Here is a 25,553-nt window from a genome sequence, read left to right as displayed (position 1 = left end):
CCTCAGGAAAGGAAAAAAAAAAAAAAAAATAAGGTAATCATAATTACCATAACAGTGCCCATTTGGTTAGTAATTTTTGTCTACTTTATTTAATGCAATAATTACACTTTTAAAATATACCTGTAATAATGCAACTATGACACAGAAATTTTAGTAATGGTCTCTAATGTGTTTAAAAACAAAATGAAGTTTAGTTTTAGAATCTAGTAGTGAAAGGAAATCCCAAGAGACATACCTCTATCTCCACACTGCTGCCCCACTGACTACAATTTTAATATAATTTTTAATTTCTTCTCTTAATGGAGTCAGGTTTTTTTAACCGTAAGTCTAGAGTAAATACTCCATTTAATTTGAATTAAGAAAGAATGAAAATATCTTTTCATATATTTTAATCAGATATAAGAAGCAATCCTACATGAGATAAAAATCTGAACTTCCAGACATTTTTTCTATAAAAAAAGTAAATGTTTCTAGTCTGTCATGCCCAGAAAAGTAATTAGATGACAGAATACTGAAGTGCAAATGTACCATGAGCAGCCATATGATCTGCCACTGAAAACTGTTTCTTTATATTCACATCCTTTTACCCTGGTTCTGCATCTTTTATGACACAACTAAAACAATAATAGCTCCTCATAGTGGAATCCATAATTATTTGTTCTCTTCTCCATTTTATTGGTCTGATAAGCAGATATTCTAGGGAAATATTTTGGTGGGAGACAACAATAGAAAAACTTTTTAAAAAAATCTTTTAAATGGCTGTAAGTAGGGGCCCTAAATGAGAGTTTCCACTGACATTGACAGCATCCTATAAATACTCTTTCTGCCTTATTGTCAATCCCAAATTTTGTTTGCCTATAAAGCATTAGTATCAGTTGCACTCAAACATGTCAGAAGCTTACATAAACCTACAAGGATCTAACACAAAAGCAGATTAGCTTTTTTCTCTGCTTTTTCCACTATGAGACTGTCTAGGACTTTATAGACCGACAATATATAAAACCTGACAGAATATTACAAAAATTTACAATAACATTATCTTCCTTCAAAATCTTCCAAAGCACTACATACTACTAAACCTGTTGTCACCCAAATAACTTCTTTCCTACATTCAGATAAAAAACTTTTATCTAGTCTTGTGGTTCTACACTCTTGCTTCTGGCTCTGCAATTTCACATCACTTCCTTCAGATTGTAGGATGAATATCATGTGGTCCCTAATATGAGTACATTAAGCTCCTTACCTTTTTACATCCAACTCTGTTGAGAATGTTCATAAAGATGTGTTTGTTGTTATTATTAATCCTGGTGCTACACAGTGATCAATATCATCATCCTTATAGAAAAATGAAGCTACGTATACATATTTTAGACTATACCTCAGTCATCTAAACTCTTATCCACCCTTTTCTGCATAAAAGATGACTTCTTGTCCTGTTCTCCAAAAAGGATTTCATGCTCCTTGCAGAGCCGTATCTAAATGGTCGTCTGGAGGATTTCCTAGGTGTTTCTCCTCGGTATACTACTTTAAAACCGCATTTTAAGAAGAATCTTATATTTACTGTAAGAAAACATCAAAGTCATTTTGAAAGCTAATGCATCCACTTCATCATGAATACCTGTTTAGTGTTTCAAGAATTATAGTGTCTTCACACATAGCTATAAGCAGCTACTCAGCAACCTCCATGAAAATCATTAATGTACTTAGGAATTGAATTGTTAACCATAAATCACAGAGATTAGATTTAGGTATGCAGACACTGATGGGAGGACGTAACATACATACACAGCCAAATGTAGATACATACACATTTTCCAAACAAAGATTACAGAATCACGAGTTCTGAAAAATTTGGTAAGAACTTAAAATACAAAAAGCTCTCGTCTTAATTTGTTGACTTTGTAATGAGGGTCGTGCCACTGTTGTAAATTCTGATGGCAGTTCTCGACAGGTTTTACTTTTTGGAGCTTTTACAACAGTATACGTCACTCACGAATGCTAAAATATTCAAAGTGGACTCCAAAACAAAGAAAGATGAAATAAAACCTACACAGTAAATTTTATTACAAGGGTAGACAGGCTTCTTGATTTACATTAAATCTCTTCTTCAGTTGCTACAAACAGGCTATTAACGGGGGAAAGAAAATCAATTCTGAAACAGAAGCCAGTAAACTGAAAAAAAGTGGTTTCCTCTTAAAATAAAAAAAAAATCCCTTGTAAATTTATATATGAAGTAATTTTGATGATTTGTTGTGCAACATACAAATAAATGTAAATCTTCACCATAATTCATTATTATATTCTTGCATAATGCAAAGTACCAAAGATAGTTTTCCTCAGAAACAACAGTGCAGAAAAATAGAACCTAACGATATGCTACTAAACCTTGCAGTAGGCTTGTTTAATTAAGATACTTCTTTCCAACACATTTGGGCATTCTAAACATATATCATGTCTAACTTCATTGTAAAAATAATTATTCTATGCTATGGAAACATGTAAGGGATAAAGTACTCCATGATCAAAAAGGAAGAACAAGCTATTTTTACCTCTATATGCAAACCTAAACCTGATTTTGCCAGGCAGTTCTTTGCTGTTGATGTTGAACCTTCTAATTTAAGCTCACCCCCACTCAGCCCTTCCAAAATAAAAACTATGGCACTTATGAATCTTTCATTTACACATTAAAGAGGAAAGGAAATAATGACTAAAAAGACTTATCATTATCTTCTGCTTTTTATAGAGTTGTGTTGTTTTTTTTTTCTTGACTCTTAGTAACTGTGCGAGTTATTCTTAGCCACAGTTGAGCTACTCAAGTTAATAACTGACAGCTGACACACACTGATGGCACAGGTAGGAAGGATATTAAGCAGCTGTAATAGCGATGGCATCCTCTGCACCAAGACAACAGAAACTGCTTTAAACTGGCAGAAAACGTTGCTGCTCAGGCACAAGGTGAGATCAGTTATAAAGATGTATAGGTGCATGAAAGCAGCTGATCCAGAAGCAGGAATGCTGTCTTTTGTGACCAAGTACGTCAAGCAGACAGCCAGGACAGCATTTTAAGGGTATTTGCTTGTTTTGCACACGCACTTGCTACTTTTCCAAATATGGGAGCTACTGATGAAAAAGAGGAAAAACACGTTACCAGCTTCTTGCCATAAAATTAGTTTCCTGAGACTGAAGAACATACTGTTATTATTAATATATTATTAATATGATTATTATTATTATTATTTATAATAATAATTTGTTATTTATAATATTATTATTAATAATTAATATTATTATTAATATTAGCATAGCTGTCAGAAGCCCAAGCTTTATGATTGCTGGCTACTTCAGGGATCCATGACCATTATTAGGGGTGCTGGCTAAGTCTAAGTTATCATTTTTAAATAAGTGCTACAGCCTTCAAATTCCATTACCAGTGGAGTTTGAATTACATTTACTCTCAAAATAATATATATGTATATATATATATATATATATATGAATGAGCAGAAGCAAGTGATGTTTTGGTGGTGGTGGTTTTTTTGTTTTTTGTTTGTTTGTTTGTTTTCCCATATACTCTGTTCACAAATCTAGCCAATTTAAGATGACTGCATTTTCTGATGGGGTCCTATTTAACAGAGAGACAAAACATCGGCACACCGTAAGGGTAGGGACTGTAAAAGATGTGTTACTCATAGAACTCAGACTGTCAAACACAGGGAGGATGAATCTGGATGAAAAATTATGTCCTATTACTTGGACTCTTGAACCCTCTTATAACAAAGATATTTTATACAGACATCTTCTGAAAGATGCATGAACTACTGTTGTCCACGAAAGCCTGTAACAGCTAAGCTTACGTGTCATCTATATTTTCCAATCCACTTCTGCATTACAGGAAATGGAGACGTGTGGCATACTCTTCCGATAATTCAACAGGAAAATATCCAAAATTTGTGCGCCAGTATAGAACAACTACTGACTTCTGAGAAAAAAATGGTGGCTGTCCATGTTGCATATAACAGCTCTATTTGTGGAAACAGCTCTTAGCTGAAGATGTCCTATATCACCATTTTTCCAATGATCACTTATGCAGCTTTGCCATATTTCTGCTTCTCCTTTGATGTCAAGGACAAAAAGATCTTATAGCTAAATAAAATGCTTTTAGCATCAGGAAATTTAAATGCATTTTCCCAAGTGTTGCAGAGAAACAATGTTATTGAGAAAGCACCCAGCTGTGTCCCTCCAGCCATTATGGATGGAAGAGAGGGGCACTGAGTAATGGGAACATAGAGCATAATTTTACAAAGAAAATACTTTTTTAAAGAGAGCAGAACTTCATGCATAGTTTCTACGTAGTTTCAATGACTCGTAAGTAATTCACTGTCACCTAGTGCTGAAGAGCTTGGATTCTGAGGTCATTAGGTTCACCAGTGACAAAAATAAAATGGGTCACTGGGCAGTTGCTGATTGAGAGTTATCTCAGACCAGCACATCTTCAGGAAGTTGCTGCATGGACACAACCTTCACATATCCTTTTTTTCAGAGTCAGAAAATCACACTTCAAAAGAGGATATTTTTTGTGTTAGGATCACGAGGGATTTATTAAAGTTTAGAAAAAGAATCAAAAATTGCTGAATAGATAACACATAATAAAAGTACTTGAGGAAGTAACTGTAAGCCCCTGATCCAAATAAATAACTGCATGCTGGGATGCACAGTTTTCTTTCTTGTACATGTAAAAATATTGAAGAGAACTGAATGCAAAAATGGACATAGTATAGGTGACTTGGATAGGAATACAATTCCTTCTGCTATAGAAAATGCAATAGTAAGAGCAGTAATTTTAGCACCCAAAGCCAAACCTTCACAGTGAAAGACATAAATAATCTTAACTCCAGTGCCAACATAGCAGTCATAAAACAAGAGTGGTGAAATTCATATGAACACAGTTTGAAATATCAATTACAAGGGAAGCAAGGTCACGATTTCTGCTTCCTTAAGAACTCATTCTTTACATAATCTATTCTTTACAAATCACAAGGAATAGTGTAGATACAGGGGACTGGTACTCAGATTGTATATGAATCATGTTAGATGTGCTGAAGAGAGTGTTTAGCCCTCTGCTAAAGTACTCTGTAAAGGCATATGTTATCTTACTTATTCATACGAACAAAATACCTCTCATGAAAGCTGCAATAATTTCCTTAACTCTAACAGGATTAAATGAAAACTTTAGTGGTGAATTGATATAAAATATCACTATGCTTTTAACCAACATGTTATGACCAATGCAGCACGACTGCAGTCATTGAAAGAACTGCAGCATAAACAGTTCAGAGTCTAGACCAATTGTGCACAGGCCAGCACCCTGTGATATCCAAACCCCTTCAATGGAACACAGGACTAGCTGTCTAATCACCACAGAAACATAAAGGTGGCTAATTCAGGAACATTAATTTTCAAATGGTCTAGAAGTTCTTCAGAGACCACCTAGAATAGTTCCTCATTCCTAACCAGAACTCTAATCCATCATCATTATCTCGAACCTCCCAAAGAGCCCTGTCACATCATAAAAGTAACATCATTTATGTAAGGATTATCATCCTCTAAATGGATTTTCTCTGATATGGTAATAGACTGATCGCAACCACCTTTGCATATAGTGAACGTGAAATCTACTCACAGATGTAGATGTAAAAGGTCATTGGTATGAGAATTGTGAGGCGATGCAGTACTAGTCTTAAAAATTAGAACCTCTGGATAGGAACAACCCATTAATTCCTTCTCTTAATCTTAAATCCTAAGGCCAATAGATTAAAAAAAAAAAAAACTATCATACACAGAATCATAAACTTTACATAGAAAACTAAATTTGTGTCCTCTGAAAAGTTCCCTACTCCATTTATCATTTGAAAACCTTATCTGTTGACAGTGCACCAAATAAGAAATTAATGGGGGTAACATGAACTTCACTTATTTCCTTGTAGAAGAACAAATCACAGCATGAAAACGTCGAACGATAAATGATAATCTTGTCAATTTAGGAAGGCAAATGCAGAGGATAATATTACAATCCTGAAACTTTGTTTCTGTAGCTGAAGCTTAGCATTCTTTTTCCTCAGCATAAAATTGAAGTGAATTCATTTCTAGGTGGAAGAAGTTTTTAAAGAGAAATTAACAGGACAGAAGATGAATGTAATACTCAAGCACCATCACCTGAGACCAATGAATTTCCATATGCCTCAAAAATAAATATATATAAAAAAAAAACTGAGGTTTTGAAGTTCTACAAATTTGAAGTTCTACAAATGTATCTTTGGACACCTTGTAACATATTTACAGCTAACTTTCACATCTGATTGTGAAAAGCCTAGCTATAGCCAAAACCTGGTCATCCACATTAAAAACACCTGATTGATGCAGGGGACACAGTATTTACAAATGCAGCTATAGTAATGGTAATTAAAAACATTGCTAGAACTTCTGGCAAAAAATAATACATCACTGCATCGATTTTTTTTAGTCTGCCACACATTCCAGAAAATACTAAAAAAAATGATTCCAATGAAGTCAAAGAATAAAAATTCCAACCACATACACCTAATATTAACTCTGAAGTTCATAATGTTGCAGTGCAATGCAGACATTAAACCTTTTAAGACAGTCAGAGGCTAAGAAAGGTAATGATTAGTGAAAGATGTTCTGTGTACAAACATTTGTTTTTTTATGTACACATTGAAAGGCATAAGACATATCACAAATTTACATGTGTGTTCAATAATGTTAACTTCAGACTTAAAACTGACAGTCTAAAGTCTATCTCATTTGAGAAAGGAAGAAGAAAGCCTCTCAACCTCCAAAAGTACAAACATCATAATGTAACTCCTCTACAAAGAAAATACTATGTAATATTATGTAAATAATACTATTTGTACAATTTCTTTACAAGTGAAATTTGACTTCAATGCAGAGCTGTCTACATCTCCATAAGCACAAAACAATTGTACTAACCTGTATTTTGATTGGCCATGAAAAATTACTGACATAGACATAGAAAGTGATGTTTGGGTTGCTCCGAAAGTTAAATTTTTCGCAAGAAAAGCTGTCTCTGTATTCCTTAATATTAGCCTTAGAAACAACAGGAATCTCTTCTCCAGATATTGTTCCTGCTAAAAAAACAACAACAACAGCACGTATATATGTATATATACACACACATAACAAATATTAGTCATCATAAAAGGGGTGAAAGTAAACTGGCACAGGAAACAGATTCTTGAATTGCTTTTAGTGTCTGCGTTATACAACTTTAATAACACTTTATTACAGTTTACATGGTACAACAGCTATGTTTCATATATGTAAAGAGAATTTACGAAAACTCTTACTCTGCTTTCAAAAAATCATGAATGAAACATAAAATTGATAGAATTTACATGAACTTTAGAATAAAGTCATTATGATCAGCTAAACAGCTAATATAGTTTATTCTAGTAATTTATATTCCATTTCAACAAAAACTCATAGGTTCCTGTTGACTAAATTAAAATAAAGGAATAAATAAAATTTGCAAACTGTGATATGTTAAGATATAGAATACAATATAGAAATACAGAATAAAATACAGAAATACATCTATGAAGAAATTTATGAGTTGATGCAAGACTCTGAACCTTCTTTAAAAAGGTTTTTATTTTTTACTTTAGTACAATTTCATTGAAGCATCATGCTTCTCCTTGGATGTATTTTCAGAAAGTCAATAGAACCAATTCAGAGAAACTGTCTAAATAAAGCTTTTCTTCCTTCCTATTAAAACAAAAAGGAGTAATGGGGCTGAAAGTTGGAGAAAAATAGATAAGCAGCTCCTTTTATCAGCATACACAGATGAACTTTATTGTTTGATATCAATGTTAAGGTTAATAATTAAATTTTTAGCTTGAACACTGAAACAAAGAAATTAAAATCTCAGTCTCTACAGTAGTTAAGGAAGCAATTTATCTTAATTAAAATCACAGCATTTCATAACACTGTCATTTAAAAAAAATTAAATAGACTACAAGCTTTTCCTACCAAAGTCATTTTAATTGAATAGGAGAGAAAGTTAACATATTAATGAAGCTTTGTTCAAATTGCAAATTATCATCTGAGTTTTAAATAATATAATTAATAATGGCATAATGATAATGGAAAAAGAATACATTTTGTAAAGTTTTATTATCAAAATTAGCAACAAAGAGACAATTGGGTTAAAACAGCATAAGGGATCGTGAAATCATACGGGAAAAAGACATCATACCAAAATTCACCCTTACCTGTAGAGCCAATAGACCATGTAATATTGAGGTTGAAGTTGTTTGATGCATTAATTGATATATCCAAATTTTTATTTGACTGGATACAAAAAACAAGATACGTTGAAGTTAACAAAATACATCAGAATGTATTTGAATATAGATCCAGTGCACAGAAACAAATATAGGCTTCCAATCATCTAGCATTTTTCAGTTAAAACAGACACACTAATATACAGTCTTCCAAGACAAAGGCAATTGTCTCTTTTGCTTTGATAAGGATGGGTCACAAGTAAGAATATAACTTCACCAGTTATCTTTTCAGATTGCGAACCACATAGTGAAATAATCGTCTTTGCAAAACTAAAGAAAAAAATGCACGGCATAAAATACATTTCGATTACAATTCATAAACGATCTTTTTCATCTACTAATAAACATTCCTTAACTGAAGGGTATGCTTCTTTAATTCATCTCAGAAAGATATTAGAACTTGTCATTCATGGAAACAATAATAAAATAAACCAGCTGATAAACTTTTGCAGTTGATCTGTGCTCGTTGATCTAGCATTTAGAAATTTTTCTCACCAAATGCACACGAATATTTTCAGTTTCCAAAAAGATTTGAAATATTTCTAATATCTTATAGGCACTTGACAGACTTTTCATTATGATAAAATATAATGGAAATCTCAATCACAACTCTTCAAAGCTTGTCTAAAGTTAATCATATTTTCTTACCTGCTCTGGATTTGCTATGAAGTTTATGGCAGTGTGATGGCGATCATCCTCTTGTAATAAGCTGAAGGTAAACTGGTAATCAATCAAAAGGCTGTCTGTGGGCAAAACAGAATGCAGAAATAAAATAGATTCAAGTGTGCATATATTAATAAAATGTTATGCAAGCACTTAGAAATTCACTGTTCACTTTTATTTTAAAAAGCACAGGGTAATCTAAAAGTCAGAAGTATTCATATGACATTTGTACTACAAATTTTTCCTTCAAACTATTAAAGAAACAGAGGCAAGAAACTGCCATGCTGTTTCTATCTGTTCCATTTCTGTCACTCAACAACAGTATCCCTCAATGGCCACCTCAAGTTGGCTTAAGTACAGAAGGGAGAAAGGACCCAAGCCATGCTTAACCCTTCCTGAAATGAGAATAAAATGATTGCAAACAGTTGGAAGACAGAGATTTTGAGCCAGCCCACAGTGTTCCTGAAGACAGAGGAATTAAATTACGTCTTAGCTGGGTTATAGCTCTAGAAACAACTGTAAAGAAAATTTCTGGAGATGGGGGCTGCATTTGTCAGGGTGAAGCAGGTTTCCAGCACCTCCGTAATGCAAGAAAAAGACCCCATCAACAGGGATTACTGTTGCTGAAATTCACAGAGGGGTCATGGAGAATCCCAGAATACATTGTTCAGGGCAATCAGACAGTCAAGAATCACCAGAGCTCTCAGAGAGTTATTATATAAATATATTATATTTATTATATAAATTGTATTGCAGTTTAATAATCCTTGTGCAACAGGAAGCAGAGGTGGGTAGGGTGGATCTTGAATGCTCTGTTAAAGGGCCAGACATCTTCAGATCTAAGAGAACTCTTTGACCAATATGGCCCTGCAAAGATTGAAAGATTTCAGCTTTTCCTCTATTATGGCAAATAAGGAGGTGCCTTATAAGTGTAAATTTACATGATTCAGATTAGTATTTTCTATGTGTGAAAATATGATTAGACCAAAATTATCTTTGACACTAAACCCTAGTGAATAATTATGATGCCCTATTTTAATCCCTCTCTTGATAAGATTGTACTAACCACCAACACCACACTAGCAGAGCATTACAAATAATAATAAAAAAGTGATCATAAAAACAAAATCAGTAAATACAAAGAGTGACAGATTAAGTCAAAATCAGAATAAAGCAGTGTCAGCTTTTTGTTGGACTCAATAGCGTGCTTACTGCTGACAATCACCTTTTCTGCTGCAACACATCATCTGAAAACATACACTCTTGTATCCCATGGGAAGTCTGACACAGAAGGAGAAAAAAAGCTTACTGATCAATGAAGTGTGAATACAGCCCAATGTATTGTCCTAATAATTGAAGAAAATGCTAACTATTTTTTTCAGAGTATGGAAAGAAAATAAAAGAACTACATGAAAGGAATTACAGTCACCACATTTCAATTAATCAAATAAAAATAAATTAATTTTATCATCAAACAGATGCCTTAGACAATGAGTTTTGATTAGGTATTTGAAAGCTTATGAAGGTGAAAGATGAATATATATTATTTTTTAAATAATCATTTATTGATACTACTCTACACTTCTATGACTATGCAAACAAAATTAAGAAAGCTTCAGTGACTTTATTAATGACAATGTGACTTATCTATGTAGTAAGATTATTATTATTATTATTATACCTATTACACAGTAACAGGACAACAAAAGATAGGAAGTAGAGACTGATCCCTATTAAAGGGATTAATAAATCCTTTCATAATCACAACTAGTAAGGCCAAAGGCCTGCAATAATTTGTAAATATGTTAAAATCTGATTTGGTTAACCCGGGGATCCATGAAATACAAATAACTGCTTCAGCACAGATCTTTGCAAATTGTTGTAAATATATTGTGGACTAGCACCACAGCATGCACTTCCACAGAAATTCTGGCTACTACAAAGGCTACATGCAAGTAGGCCTTCAGGACATGGTATGGTTGATTTCTCACAATATAGAGCAAATTTTTAAATGCCATGGTTTTCCTCTAAGCCTAGATTGTGCCCTCTCAGAGATGCAGAATGTCAGACAAAAACCAACAGTGATATATGTTTAAGACATCATAAGACAGAACCAAGATTAGAAACATGACTCCTGTCACCCAACCATTAAAAAAAAAAAAAAAAGAAGCACTTAAGTTTAAAAACTTAAAAGTTATTTAATCTTAAAAAAAAAAAACAAAACTTTTTTTTTCCTGTTTTTAAACAAATTAACTAACTAAAAGCAACAACAACAAAACACACCCCTCTGTTTCACATGCTAAAAGCCAAGGAGTTAAGAACATATTTTTCAAAAACTGCAGGGAAGGCTCTTCCAATGATAAAAGATGTTAAACTAGAGAGATCGCCATAACTTTACCATCTGTAACCTCTCCCTCCCACGCCCCCCCCCCCTTTTTTTTTAGTCACTAAACAATTGAAATAATAAATCATGAAAAACAGAGTTGGTTATGCATAGCATCTTTTACACTCAAGATGTCCCAAAAAATTTTATGGAGCTATTGATTAGCAATCACTCCATAACTAGTACCAAAGACAGTTATATATCCCATGCAGTAGCCGTTATCTCCTTTGTACTACACAGACAACACCACTTGTGATTCTCAAAAAGAGTTCTGAGAGTAGATACACAGATCTTACTCTGTGATCCTTCAAAGGTGCCACAGCACCTTTCACTTATGGCATGCCAGCCTTATAAAGTGGGAAGAGATTTCCACTATTCAGAAAGAGCACATTTCTGAGTACTAATGAATACAAATTATGAAGTTTTTATTTCACAGAGACCTGCAACAAAGAGGGCAACAAATCATCAAACCTATCTTGGCCACAAAGTGGATGCTTGCGAAGTAGAACTATGTATCTCTTCACAGATCATTCAAATTCAGGGAAGATACCTGGAATGTACAAGACTTGAACATGACAAAGAGCACTGCCTATTGCAGTTGCATGACTCAACAGTGCAAATGAAAGAGATGATACTACGAAAACACTCCTTTACATCTTTCTGAGGACTGCAAAAGTATGCTGAAGAAGTTTCTTTTTCCTCACAGCTTGGAGAAAGGTTTATTTTCATAGTGAGGATTCTTCTGGTTAGCCAAAACTTTGAGGAAGATTTGCCTGGATCTATTCCTTCAATCAAACATCCCACATACCTGTATGGCTCTAAAGCTAGATTTTATTAGAGTAGAAATTGGAAGAACTAATTTAAGCGGAAATTCAAAGTGAGAGTAGAAATTAAAAGGGACCATAAAGAAGTCACTCCTCTACCTATTGCATCTGCATCTTACTCTAATTCCTCCCTCTCCTCTAGGTTTCACCTTCTCCAGACAACAGGCAGAACAAACAACTTTCCTTTGCACTGCCAAGCCCCATCCTGAACATAAACCCTAATAAATAATCTATGTTAATGCTGTGTAAATGCACATAAACAAACTAAGCAGTTACTCAGTACATCACACCACATTTCCCAATTCATAATGCCATTCAGTCTAGACAGCTTATCTTGTAAATATATACAAAATTTAAAGTGAAATTTAATTGTATAAGTATGACTTGTTCTGAATAGTTAAACGTACAAATAACTAAATGGATAATAGCTGTTTATAGCACACTTAAATAGTTATGTAAAGTACATTCAGTACATACTGTTGACATACAGTTCCATGTATTTAATGTCAGGAATTTAGAGAAGCCTGAGATTTTACTCCATATATTTTTCTTTCTCCTGTAAACTTTGATCAAGCCGACCATAAGTATTTTTACCCTTTAGACAAACATGAGACATTTCATAAGTGTTTCTGTTTATAAAGACACACTCACATATAACAGATTGCTTCAATCAGGAAATAAATCTATCACAGCTACACAGAAATTAAGAAATCTCACTGCATTTACACTGTAGCACAGGATGAAAACAAAAGCACAATACAAATAGTAAACACAATCACCTGCTATATAAGCAACGCCTGATAAAAGCAATATAATAATTTTCATCTGGCTGATCTATATAAACAACAAGGTTCCAAGTTTTTTCAAAATCCGATGAGCACTGAAAATAAAATAAACAAATGCAACCAACATTTCTGTAAGAGATAGAATTCAAAATATTATCAATGACCATTAAGTTTCAGAACTTAAACATACAAGTTAATAGAATGATTTCAGTGAATTATAGAAGAAAATGCTTGACTCTCCAGAAGTACAATTGATACACTATTTTGTTTTGATGGTGGTTTCATTTCTCCATAAGAAAAAATGAAGTTACATTTTTTAGTTTTTCTTAAGATATCTTTATTTTCACATATCTTTTTACATATGGATTTACACTTGATGATTTAAACAGAAATAAATTTTTAAAAATCTAGACAATGAATCCCACCTTTGTTCAAAACACATTTCTTCAATCTAGATTTAATTCTCAGCACGTTTTTAATTCACAAAGTGTTAACTAGCTATAATGATTTTCTAAAGACAGCAGGTAGTTAACTATGTTGACCACTGCATAGATTCTCCTCAGAACTATGGAAAAATGTTAATGACATTACAGAATGATTGTTGCATTCTTTTATTTTTAAAAAGGGAACAAACAGAATTTACCTGAACCACATCAACTTTCTAACAGTTACCTGTTTTTCTAAACAGCTCCAGTCTTTTGGAAATACTATACAGTAGACTGTTTCATTTTAGTTTTAGATTGTTTCAGTACAATGTTAATATCCAGCTTCTCTTTTTTTTTTTTTGCCATCAATATCCTTCATGCTTACATTTTCCCACTTAATATTTTTGAAGTAAAAATAAATAAAAATAATTGTTTTTTTTGAATGTATGTTCAGAGTTTCCCCACACCAATGGGTGAGAGAAAGTCACTGAGACATTATCACATAACAGAAGTAATCCCACCACTTCAAGCTGTAAAATGACTGTAAAATGCCTAGCATGTTTGGTCTGCAGTCCAGACCTTCACCTCAAATCTGATACAAGATGCAGGTGACTCAAGTGCCAGGCAGAAAGAATTTAAACAGCCACATACTAGGGTATAACCCATAACTCCCCTGAACTTCAATGTCTAAATGTTCAGGAAATATTCCTGATGTAAAAGTTCTTGAGGACCTAGAAATCTCCTACACAAATGCATCGAGTCCACATCCCACCACCACATGCTGTATTTTGAATCTACAATCTTGAGTCAAAGGTTCTCAAGCAGCCAGCCCAGTACTCGGCTATGAAGCTCAGCTACTGCAGAGTTCAGCCACTACGGTGCTGCAGCATAACCTCCTCTTCAGAGATCTCACCATGTTGCACACTCCCTTCTTGTTGGTAGTATTAAAACCAGCTCTTCCCATTTTTGCCTAGCAGGTTGTGTGTCACTGTCATCTTAGTGTAGACAAGGGAGGAGCAGCAGCAGGACTCAAATCTCCAGGGAAAAAGGATTCAGTTTGCACACCCATGGCAAGAGGCAAGAGGAAGTCGAATGACGCAGGCACTCAGCAGGCAGAGGGGAGTCTTACAGTCTAATTTCTGTTCCCAAGCCCACTCCTTCATTTTGTATTAAAAAATCCTTGAATAGATGAAGATTGAATAGATAAAATAGAAAAAGAATGTTGGGAGATAAGACCACAATACAATTCTGACATCAACGGTCAAATATAACAAGGACTTGTGGTTATTGAGCCTTTTCCTACCTCTATTTTGAAGTTTCCAAAGCCATTTACTGCTTTCACAGTCAAAAGAAGTTATTAAAATCAATTCAAAATGTCAGTAATGAGCACATGTGAGAAGACAACAATAATTAGGCAAAGTCACTCAATTAAATGAGAAAATAAAATTTTAAAGCAATAGTATAATCCTAATATTGCTGTTAATTTTCAAGACAATGTTCTCTTTCCGAAAGCCATAACCTTCAACATGGCTAATATGGCTTAATATGGGAGTTTTATGCTCACATCCAAAAGGGAATGGGCCTATTCTGATACTCGAGCTTTTATGTTAAAAGAAAACTGTGTTTTCTAAAATGCCAGATTGTTTCCAAAAGAACAAAGGCTGGACAGAAACATTTAGAGATTTTAGTGAAGTTTTACTTCACTATTTCTGAGTGCCACTAAAACCCTCTAAGAATATATAATTATGATATTATTTGAGAAAATGGATATGTGTAATGTAACTTAGTGATAAAGTTATGTACCAAAAGGTATGTTAAAGAGGAATATCAAGACTGTAAAATGAACCACTACAATCAAGGTTGCCTGTAAATTATTTTTGGGTGAGCGCTCACTTAATGGGCAGCTATTCAGCACTTTGTTCAATGCTCAGTACCCAGTGCTGGGCCCATGCCTCATTTACTACACACTACACAAACCCTCTTCTAAAGACCAAATTAATTTTTAATGTGGCTTTCTATAGTATTCATCACTACCAGTTTCTAAGTTCTTCAGAAAAGTTAATGAATTTGTTATAACATTACTGTGAGATGAGCAGGCACTATTAGTCACATTTTATAGGGCAGGAAATGAAACAAAAGAGACCAAGGACAAAAACATCTATTAATTGTGAGTTGCCAATCCAAAACACTTAGAGTTTAATTTTTCATAATATTTCAAATTATATAACACTACATATGATCATTCTTATTTTGCGGCTCCTTCCATCACTCACTGTGATTCTCTCAACTTTTGCAACATAATAGGAAAGGAACATACACATTCATCTACATGATCACTGATTTCTACCTCACAAACAGTTCCACTCTGTGTATTGTGGAGGGGAAGAGGAAAGAGTATATAGCCATGATATTAAAAATTGTATAATACTGCCCTACTAAAAAAGCAAGTCAAAAATCATCATGCTAATGACCTTTATTCTTCTACATTACTGGCATCCACTGCCTATGTAGCATATTTCAGTACGGGAATTTTATTAAGTAACTTTAAGAATCAGGCTGGAGTAAATTCTAGGAAATTGCTTTTCTTTGTGAGTTGCTTCTCCCCTTCCCCAGGTCCTTCCCGTAAAGCATCCCAGTTCACTCCTGCCAGCAGGGAGGAAAGAATGAACCTGAGTTCCCAGCAAGGGAGCAAAATATATACAACTCAACACATTCATGGGTCTTGTAACTTTCTATTTTCAGTATTTTGACCCCCAAAATTAAAGTTTTGGGAAAGTTCTAAGTCAAAAGTACTGCAGTACATAACATACAGCCATAGAGTGTGCTACCAGACCCACACATAACAAAGCCTAGTGCCTTTCAATGCAACTGTCTGATTCATTCCATTGTCCTTATCTGTCATTCTCTGCCTCATTTTCACTGTTATATTAAAATGTTGATGTCCAACATTTCTTCTCCATTGTGACAAAAAGTCATATTCTATAAATGTTGAGGATCATTTGATTTTCACCTGATCAATGACTGATTTTCCATACTTTTTCCTGATAACTTATAATCACAATTAAAGCGTGCTGAAAAGCATGCTAAGGGACACCCAAAGCTGCCAGAGTGACCTTACTTCAGAGAGAATCCCTATAGACAACTTGAAATTATGGTGGATAGATAGCCACTGAATTTGAAGTAAGAGATGATACACCTGTAAGAGTGGTAGCCACGAAACATAAAATCAAAATGTTTACTAGCAAAGGATGGGTAACAAAAATATGTGAAACCTCTTCATTCACTAAATAAATGTCTGGCCTACTCACAACTATGTACATATTAATAAAAACTTTTAAGATCACAGTTAAGAAACTATATTTCAACCATTCATTCCCGCCAGTAACATTATTTCAATATCTTCTTTACAGTAAAAGGCAAACAGGCAATTACATGCCTGAGTTGGTACATTTTCATGATAATTTTGCATGACCAAATTACACTAATATTATGAAAAGAAACCCCATAAAATACTACTGTTCTATTTTTTATTTCATGAAATCACCTTTAATGTTAGAGTTTGAACACTCCCCCAACCCACCATGACTGCAACATCACAGTCATTCTACCCACATTTTTCTATTTAGGGAACTCTCTATTCATGGTGATTCTAGAAGTTATACCCTAACCTCTTCATTGTACAAAATGTTTGCCTCTCTCCTGCTCTTCCAAAGTGACAGCTCTCTATTTTCACTGAGAGTTTGTTGAGAACAGTTCTATTTATATTCATCTTTGTCAGCAAAAATGTTGCTCTGGAAACCAAGTTCCATTATCAAATGCTATAAATCAAGTTCATTTGTGACCAAAATAAGTTCCACTTGTATTACATCAAAGTTAGGGGGTTACCACCAGACCTATTTTCAGTCAGGATAATTGTTTTGAACTTTCAGAGCAGCTGATTCATTCCATCATCTGTATTGAACAGTCATCCACTGCCTCATTTTCATTGTTATATTAAAATATGTTGGTGTCCAACATTGCTTGTCCATTGTGACAAAACAAAAAGTCATTTACTGTGAAGTCTTTACTATGAAATAGCAAAATTTGCATTTCTTGCTATACATGATGAGAGTGGAATGAGTTTTATAAACCTCTAGCAATTAGTATTTATATGCCTCTTTCCATGTAGAGAGATTGTGTGAGAATGAATTTCACAGAAGTTCAAAGTTTTAAAAAACATACAGCAACAACAAATCTGTGTTTCTTTTTAAAAAGATGAACTAGGCTAAAAAGCCTACAAAAAGACATAGGGACTACTGTCATAACCAGCAAATTGGGTAACTAAATATTATTTTAAACACAAATTGTTTCTCCTACAATATTTTTTTTTTTTGGAAAGGCATAGTAAGCTGTCAATTTTGATCCTAACAGAGGGCCAGATACAGAAAAATCTGATCTGTGTTAATATTTTACTCAATTAAATGTTGCTAATAGTCTAGGCTCACTCTACCTTGACTAAAACTTTCTGAAGACAATAGATGTTTTTCTAAGACAGATATTCTCAACAAGGAGGATGAGTAATCCTTGATTCTCTACTGACTATAGAAAGACCTAGAAGGCTAATTAAGTCTGGACATAGGTTTTAAAATGTAATTGTTGTAGGAACAATTACATAGGTATGTAAATGTTATGGTAAGCAAGGAAAGACTTGTTACTGAAATCTAAAAGCTGAGGAACAGTTATAATTACCTTGGTTTCTTTAAGCATAGAGTTTAAAATGATCCATTTTTTTTTAAACCACAGACCACAACTAGATCTCAATTTTTTCACACATCTTTCACCGAAGTCTTAACTGAAAAGATTACAACAATTGATGGACGTTCTAGAAAATGCTGCAGACCCTTTAAAAGTTCTACACAGCACCATGGTCAACAAACAGAGTTTGGAAAGCAATGAACTAGAGAACTATGAACAAAGTATTAGAAAAATACGTAACAACAAAGAAAAGTAAGTGCATCAATTGACAGTTCTTTACAAAACAGTTTTAGGGAAAAGTTCTAGATTTCTCTAATTATGGCGTATTTTAAAGCCCATGCCACAGGTATTATGTCTAGTCAAAAATGTAAGTATTACTACTTGATAGTAAGGACTGCTCCGTAAATGATCTTTTGTTTTGTCACAATGGGCAATCTTTTTTATATCTTAATTCTTGCAATATTCTTGAAGTGTTATAACAATGGGAGAGAGCAAAGTACAAAAAGAAAACCAAGAAAATATATCTCACATAAAAAGGGAAGACATTCCAACTTATTTCTATCTTAAATTTTCTTTGTGATCTAGATGCTTTGGATGCTTTAAAACATTTCCATTAATGTTATAATTAACATGAAAAATTACTTTGCAAAACATTAGCATCAATGATCTCTAACTTGAGTCTAATTTTTCTTTAGATACATAGTTCACACACATTGAAAAGGTCTCTGATTTGCTCTTCTGACAACTGAAATGGAACATCTATGAAAATACAAAATTAAATTATTTTTTAAGTTCGTTTTTTATTGCCAAAGAAGGATGTTTTTTGTCAAGGTTATTTTAAGCCTTGCTCTTATTATGTTCAGTGTATTATATAATCCCTATAAACAAGGTACTTTGTTTCCTTTTAGAAATAAAGGTATTTTTATTTTTAAAATGAATCAATGCCCATAAAACTACTTCAGGCATGTCAAATATGCAAAAAAATACTTAAAGAATTGCGCATGCTTTTGTAAATGTACATGCCCAAGTTTTCATACAACTTCAGTACATATTTTCATACAATCACTTTTACTTGGATTATTAGCATAGTTTTTATCCTGGCTCTTCAATAATTTAATGCAGACCTCAGCAATTAAAAAGTAACCTCTAGTTGATCAGGCATTACAAGGAGACAGAACATGTACTTTGCAAAATGGCTATAAATATACACAGATAAGTAGGTACTCCTTTAATATCTCAACATTTTCAAAATTTTTTCTCCATTTTTCTCATTATCTAGCTGAACTTTGCTTAAGAAGCCTTATATCTACAGTCTCAAATGTCAGAACGTCCTCCACATTGCTCAACTCTACATGATTTGTACAAAACACACAATGTAAATTGAAGTTGAGATGTTTCAACTTTGCTGATATCCTTTGCTGTTTCTCAAACAATTTTAACGTGTTAGTTCCGAAGACTAAAATCCCTTACAGTAAATAAGGACTTTTTTTTTGAACTTTCTGCAAAATTGTAGTTTATACTGAACAGAAATGCATGTTGTATACCTCAATGTCCAGTCTCCTGTATTTTAACGTCATGAATTGCAACAAGTGTTTGTATTGTAAAAAATGCTATGCTAAAGCACCATACTTGCACAATGGACAGCAGAATACTTTTGCATTAGAACTTTGAAAAGAAGATGGAAGATAACACCTTTTCATTTAAAATAAGATCAGGTATACTTAAAGTAATATCTGCTGATTTAAATAATAAAATTCTTACTGCTTTTGGCTCATGCAAGGAATTGAGTGCCAATTCAGCAAAAAACATTGATGGAATATTAAAATTTCAATCATTTATAAATGAGATTACATAGCTGCAATCATCTAGTCTGCACAGCTTTTAAATAGGAAGAAATACCTCAACTCTTGTTAGAGAGTACAAGCTAACAAGAAGAAATCAATCCAGATTCTTTTCCTCGCTCCCTGCGAGTTTAGCTTGTAGGGTTGGCAATTAAGTACAAAAAATAATAAAATGTTTGCTTAAGCTAACCAAATGGAAATGATAGAAGGAGGGAAAATGGACCCTGAAATGCTGTTTTTTCTCAACCCCAAAGCAGTGACCTACTCTTCAGAGGAGATTTATTCTTTGCCTCAGAGAGGGAACCTTGGCCACTGTGGCAAGGCTCACCAACTCCTTTCTGAAATAACTTGCAATACTTAATTTCCACCTCAAACAACTGTCTGACATTAAAAGTAATATTGTATTTTCTTAGCACTATTTTTTTCTGTAAAACAGAAACTGGCTACAGCTGTGTTTTCATTAATTTATGACCCTTTTGGCCACAGAAAGAAAGTATTGCTAATCAAAACGAACCAATGGAATAAAACTCTTCTCATTTATTGTTTTGTCAGATGAGTAGCTTCATACAGAACGATTTCCATTTTTTTTCAAAGATATCAGATACTGACTTTTTAACACAGGTCTTCTAGGAACTGGATTACCATGCAAAAATGAACATCAAACTATAATGAATACTATGACAGACTGTTTGCTCTTGCTATTTGAAAACCACTGATCATGCATATCACTTACATGATTCTATCATGCTGAGCAATCCATTACAATGAACATGAGCGAAGTAACATATTTGCATGATGAAATTTTACAACATCTTCCTCATAGGAATTTATTTTTTTCTTTCCATTATTTAGTCTACTGTTCATTTTAATAACGACCTCTCTTCATCTTATCTTTCATTAGCCGTTCCTAAAGCCTAATTCCTAAAGTTCTAACACTTCAAAATCTGTCTAGCCTTATTTTCATAAAACTATATATGTGGTATTCATTTCTACTCAAGACTAGAATTCTGAAATCGTCACTTCATTGACAAAGAATAAAAAAGTGTGATTTTTGCCCTTTTAAGATTTTTCTGCTCACATTTTTCACAGCTTGTTGTTTCTCCAAAATTATTCTAATGGCCGTGACACTCCCTTAAGGGAGTAACACAGTAGAGCGTATTCATTTACTCATAAAAGTAAATATAAAAGGACAAATCAAAAATATATACATATTACTTTTCTACCAGTGTATCTTCATACTCCCTGACAGAGACATTTTTCAAATTTCTCTTAACGTCTTGTTTGCTATTGTTTCTATTTTGCTAATGTGTATTGCTGCATTTTGACCTCATGCAGTTTGCTCTTCCATTTTATGTCAGCATTACCATTTATATCAAGTGACTAGTAAATTACACTTTGTTGTCAATGGGTTATATTTCCAGGACGTATTTTGAAACAATATTTACAATTCAAGCTAAGAAAAAGTGACAAACTAATAACAAGGTCTCACAGATTACTTTACAATATGCTGAAATTGAGCTGAGTTAGCCAGTCAAAGAGAAAGTCAAACTTGACAATGTCCAATATTTTAACATAATATAAATTTTCTTAAAGTTGATAAAATCCAAGGTTTTACTGTTGTCTTGAAGCAGAAGTGACCCTCTATTTACATGATCAGAGCCTTTCACCCATATACCCTTTAATAACTTCACATTACTAATTCTAAAGCAGAAAATATTACTGAATATTCTCTTGATTTTTACAAATGTGTGCTAAGATTAGGTGGTTCAAGACTCAAGATATCTGAATAACATACCTAGTGATAAGAAGACAGTTGCATTAGGTGCTCAGCCTGTTATAATGAAAGACACTAAGCTATCCTTAACAGTTCATATTTGCCAGTGGTGAAAAATACTCAGCTGGCGTAGACCACATCTTTCAAAGAACTCCCAAAGGATCTAACAGAAATTCTGCTACAAACCATAAACCCCTTTCCTGTTAAAGTCGGCTTTTGTTTTTGTTTTTCTTCCTATTTCGATTGCTTCAAGATTTTACTACAGATCTTACCTCAAAGTCCCTCTGATCAAGAATTCTCTTTTCCCTGGGAAGTAAGCACTGGAAGCAATTCAACTGTAAACCCATCACAAAGGTAAAAGAGCTGGTTTTCCCTTCACTGACAGAAGGTAAACTAAAGGAACACTGATGGATCCTTTCCTATTCCATTTGCTTCCTACAACTTCAGGCTTGGGGACCTTTGGGGCCTCCCAGGTGTTTGAGCAGCGGCAGTCCCCATCTTTGTGGGCATCTTAGGAAAAACAAATACAAACACAGCACACCGTAAGGATTCAAAAATACCCATCCCTGTGAATCCCAGGTCAATACAGAGACTATGTAAAACATTGTGTATATGCAGATCTTTGCATCAGTTTCCTTGTGATTCAAAAAACTGTTTCATTCATGGGCTAGAGTCTCCTACAGTGAAAAGTATTTCTTCTGAATGAGTTCTCCAAGCCAGTCTCCCTCACAGATGTCCTGCCAAGTTTTTCAAAATTTAGATTTTTATTAATAATAATGTTTCACATTATTACATATTAATTAATTGCAATAGTACTTATTATATTTACAATATAATAATATTAAAATATTATAGTACCCATGGAACAGACAATTAGGTGATAAAGTCTAATTTGGAATTTTATTTGCATACCTTTCCGTTTATCTATTATTCTCTTCTGCTTAGGACTTAGATAGCTCATCCAGGGTAGTGGCCATCTTTATTGGACTAAAGGTAGTCTAAACAAACAGTGTTTCAAAACAAATAGTCACTACAGTAAAATGATCTACTTTATCAAACATCACATAAATAGTACATGCAAGGAGATGCCAGCTAGTAAATGCACTGATGCATTAAAGCTATCAGAGAAAGAAAATAATCCTTATTTTAAAAATATAGTGTGATTTCTGAAACAGATAAACAAAGAAAATCCCCCATATATATATATTTATATATTTAACACACACACACATATATATATATATATATATATATATATATATATAAATGAAGGATTCACCTATTCACAGTAAAGTCTGCAGATAACTGGCGACAATACTGTTTCTTTAGCCTGACCAAAAAAACTACAAGCCAACCTAGAATTTGGCAAATGAGTATGCAGAGCCTGGGGTGAGATCATGATACTTTATTAGGAGCTTAAGAATCTTGGCGTGGTTATTGTTTTAATTCCCTGGAAGGAAACAATTTGTGTGGTTATTCTAGCTCAGGGCAAAGACTCTTTATCTGTTGTGTTGCTCTTTATATGTTCTCAGTCAGTAGGTTTGTTGAGAGTAATCTTTTCTCAAATTACCTAGAAACATCTGAGTTGAAGTAAAACATTCCACAAGAATCTTGAAACACTAAGATTTCCTCTTAGATAGAACTTATTAAAGACAATGATAGGCATTATTGGTACTGTATTTATAAAGAATAAAAATTGGCTCATTCTGTATCAAAGTCAATCAGTGCTAGGTATAATCAGTGGAACTAGTTATTTTAAGTCAAGCATGACAGCTTTACAATTGCAATATGTAGCTAGTTTAAATTAATGCTGTCCTAAAAGGAAATGTGAATTCTACAAATCAGTAGTGAAGAATCTAACTGCTGGTAGATATCAATTCAACTAAAACATACACATTTTCAGTAGCTAAAATTTATTGTTTCTGCCCTTCAAGTTTCAACATAATTTTTAAATGCCTGGAAAATCCCTGTTAACAGTTTTAATAAAAGTGCTACTTGCTATTTATCTTCTAAAATACTCTCCTTGGAATGTTCTTGAGTTTAATCATTTTCTGTGTATAGCAAGTCTGCCATCTAGTGCTTTATGGCCACCTCTAGAAGATGTTTTATTTCAGGCTTTTTTTTTAATTATTTTTTAATAAAGGATATCATGCTCTAAGTTCATGAATGCATATACATGCATGTGCATATACACACACACTGCTTAAAAATCACATTTTGTCTTGCTGACAGGTTGCATTACATGTTTCAACAGCTACTCAGGTCTATTTGTATCTGTAGCATACAGCTATCTCATAACTGTGCTCACTGACTGTGAGAGCTACTCACAAACTAAGAGCAACCAGAGCTAAGTGTCATTCCAGATCTACCACCCACGTACCCCTAGAACAATTCTCTTCAGATGCTGCTTATGTCTGTGCTGTCAATCAACTCTTCTGTGAAGATGACGACCTAGTTTTCTACCCCTTCATTGTGCCAGATTATGGCAAAGCAGGTTGACCACATAGAAAATTTGGTGTAGCATTTAAAAAGGTTTCTTTCAAAAGTTTTGTTCCCTCCCCTCCTTTTTTTTTAAATTACATTACAAATACCATCATTTTATAACTGCTATTGAAAATTGTCCTATATTAGAACTTTGATTATAAAGTCAGAAAAAAAAAATAAAGAAAAATAAGCAGATTCAAATAGTAATGACTGGGTCTGAAATGTATTTTGACAACATAAACAAGGATGTGTTATGTTACCCTTTTGGCTTGAGACATTATCGAACTGAAGTTTCTAAAAAGTAATTAGAGGTAAAATGCTGCAATAAATTACTTACTTTTAAAATCTATTCTCTATATCAAAGCATCTTTCTAGTTAGCACTATCACAAAAAAAAAAAAAGTCAGAAAGGAAAAATATAAACACTCTAAAGGAATACCAGCACTTTTACTCCAAAGTCCAGATATCAAAAAGTAATTAAGACTTGCCTTCATTTTTTATCAAGTGACATGAATTTTAAATGAATGGACATTTTGGATATGAGAAGACATAAGGGATATAAGAAACAAGAGTTTGTTTTTGTTTTAGGTACCCCTCACTTTGTGTAACAATGTCACTTAAAAGATTCAAAATTAAAATTCTATTTCATAAAAGAGTAGGAATAATGGTAAGGACCAGCACCTTTCTTTATTTTGCCCTTTTCGAAGCCCTGAGGTATCAGCAGTAATGGGGCTACTGCAGCTCCAGGACTGCAATAGAATCCTTACAAGGTTCTACAGCCAGAAGCAAAATTCCCTTCTCCCTCCTCAGCTCCCTGCACAGATACCAGATTTTATCTTAAGAGCTTTCTCTTTCACTTCATGCTTCCTCACCAATTTCAGATATGAAAGTATCATTCCTCATCTTGGTAAGTTGCTGGTATACCAAGAGAATTGCATATTGCTATCCTTTCTGTATGTACCTCAAGGAAGCAAGCAATAGTGTTATAAACTATAATTATTTTATTGCTGAGAGCATGGAATTGCACAGTAAAGCCTTAAACCTATTATTCAGATTGCTCCCCCAAAAATTGTTACAAAATATTTAGTAGCTCACATACGATCATATTTTTCCTGCAGTGTACTTTAAGTAAAATAACATTAAAATAAAATGGTAATAATTAAATTTAAAATATCCAAAGATTTTTTAAAAATATATAGGTATTGTTTTCTCGCTAGTTATTACGTTGGATTTTTTAGCGATGAACATGTGAGAACTCCG

The 25,553-nt window shown here is 33.5% G+C and overlaps 1 protein-coding gene across 8 annotated transcripts in view; it reads right to left on the bottom strand.

Moving 5' to 3' along the window:
• Window positions 1–25,553, bottom strand: part of ATRNL1 (attractin like 1) — a 494,732-nt gene that overhangs the window by 277,355 nt on the left and 191,824 nt on the right. For all 8 annotated transcript variants that reach the window (XR_005821433.1, XM_040563153.1, XM_040563155.1 and 5 more), the window contains exons 22-24: window positions 9,030–9,124; window positions 8,310–8,388; window positions 7,009–7,166 (exon numbers count right to left, since the gene is read on the bottom strand). Coding sequence is in view for 7 of the 8 variants with exons in the window: in XM_040563153.1 (XP_040419087.1) it covers window positions 7,009–7,166; window positions 8,310–8,388; window positions 9,030–9,124 (332 nt within the window). In the remaining variant the exon portion in view is untranslated. The remainder of the gene's footprint in view (window positions 1–7,008; window positions 7,167–8,309; window positions 8,389–9,029; window positions 9,125–25,553) is intronic.

The sequence above is a fragment of the Cygnus olor genome, chromosome 7 (genome assembly GCF_009769625.2).
Source record: "Cygnus olor isolate bCygOlo1 chromosome 7, bCygOlo1.pri.v2, whole genome shotgun sequence".
In the NCBI taxonomy this organism is placed as follows: domain Eukaryota; kingdom Metazoa; phylum Chordata; class Aves; order Anseriformes; family Anatidae; genus Cygnus; species Cygnus olor.
Note: the sequence above shows the minus strand (reverse complement) of the source record. Positions and strands in the feature narration are given on the sequence as shown.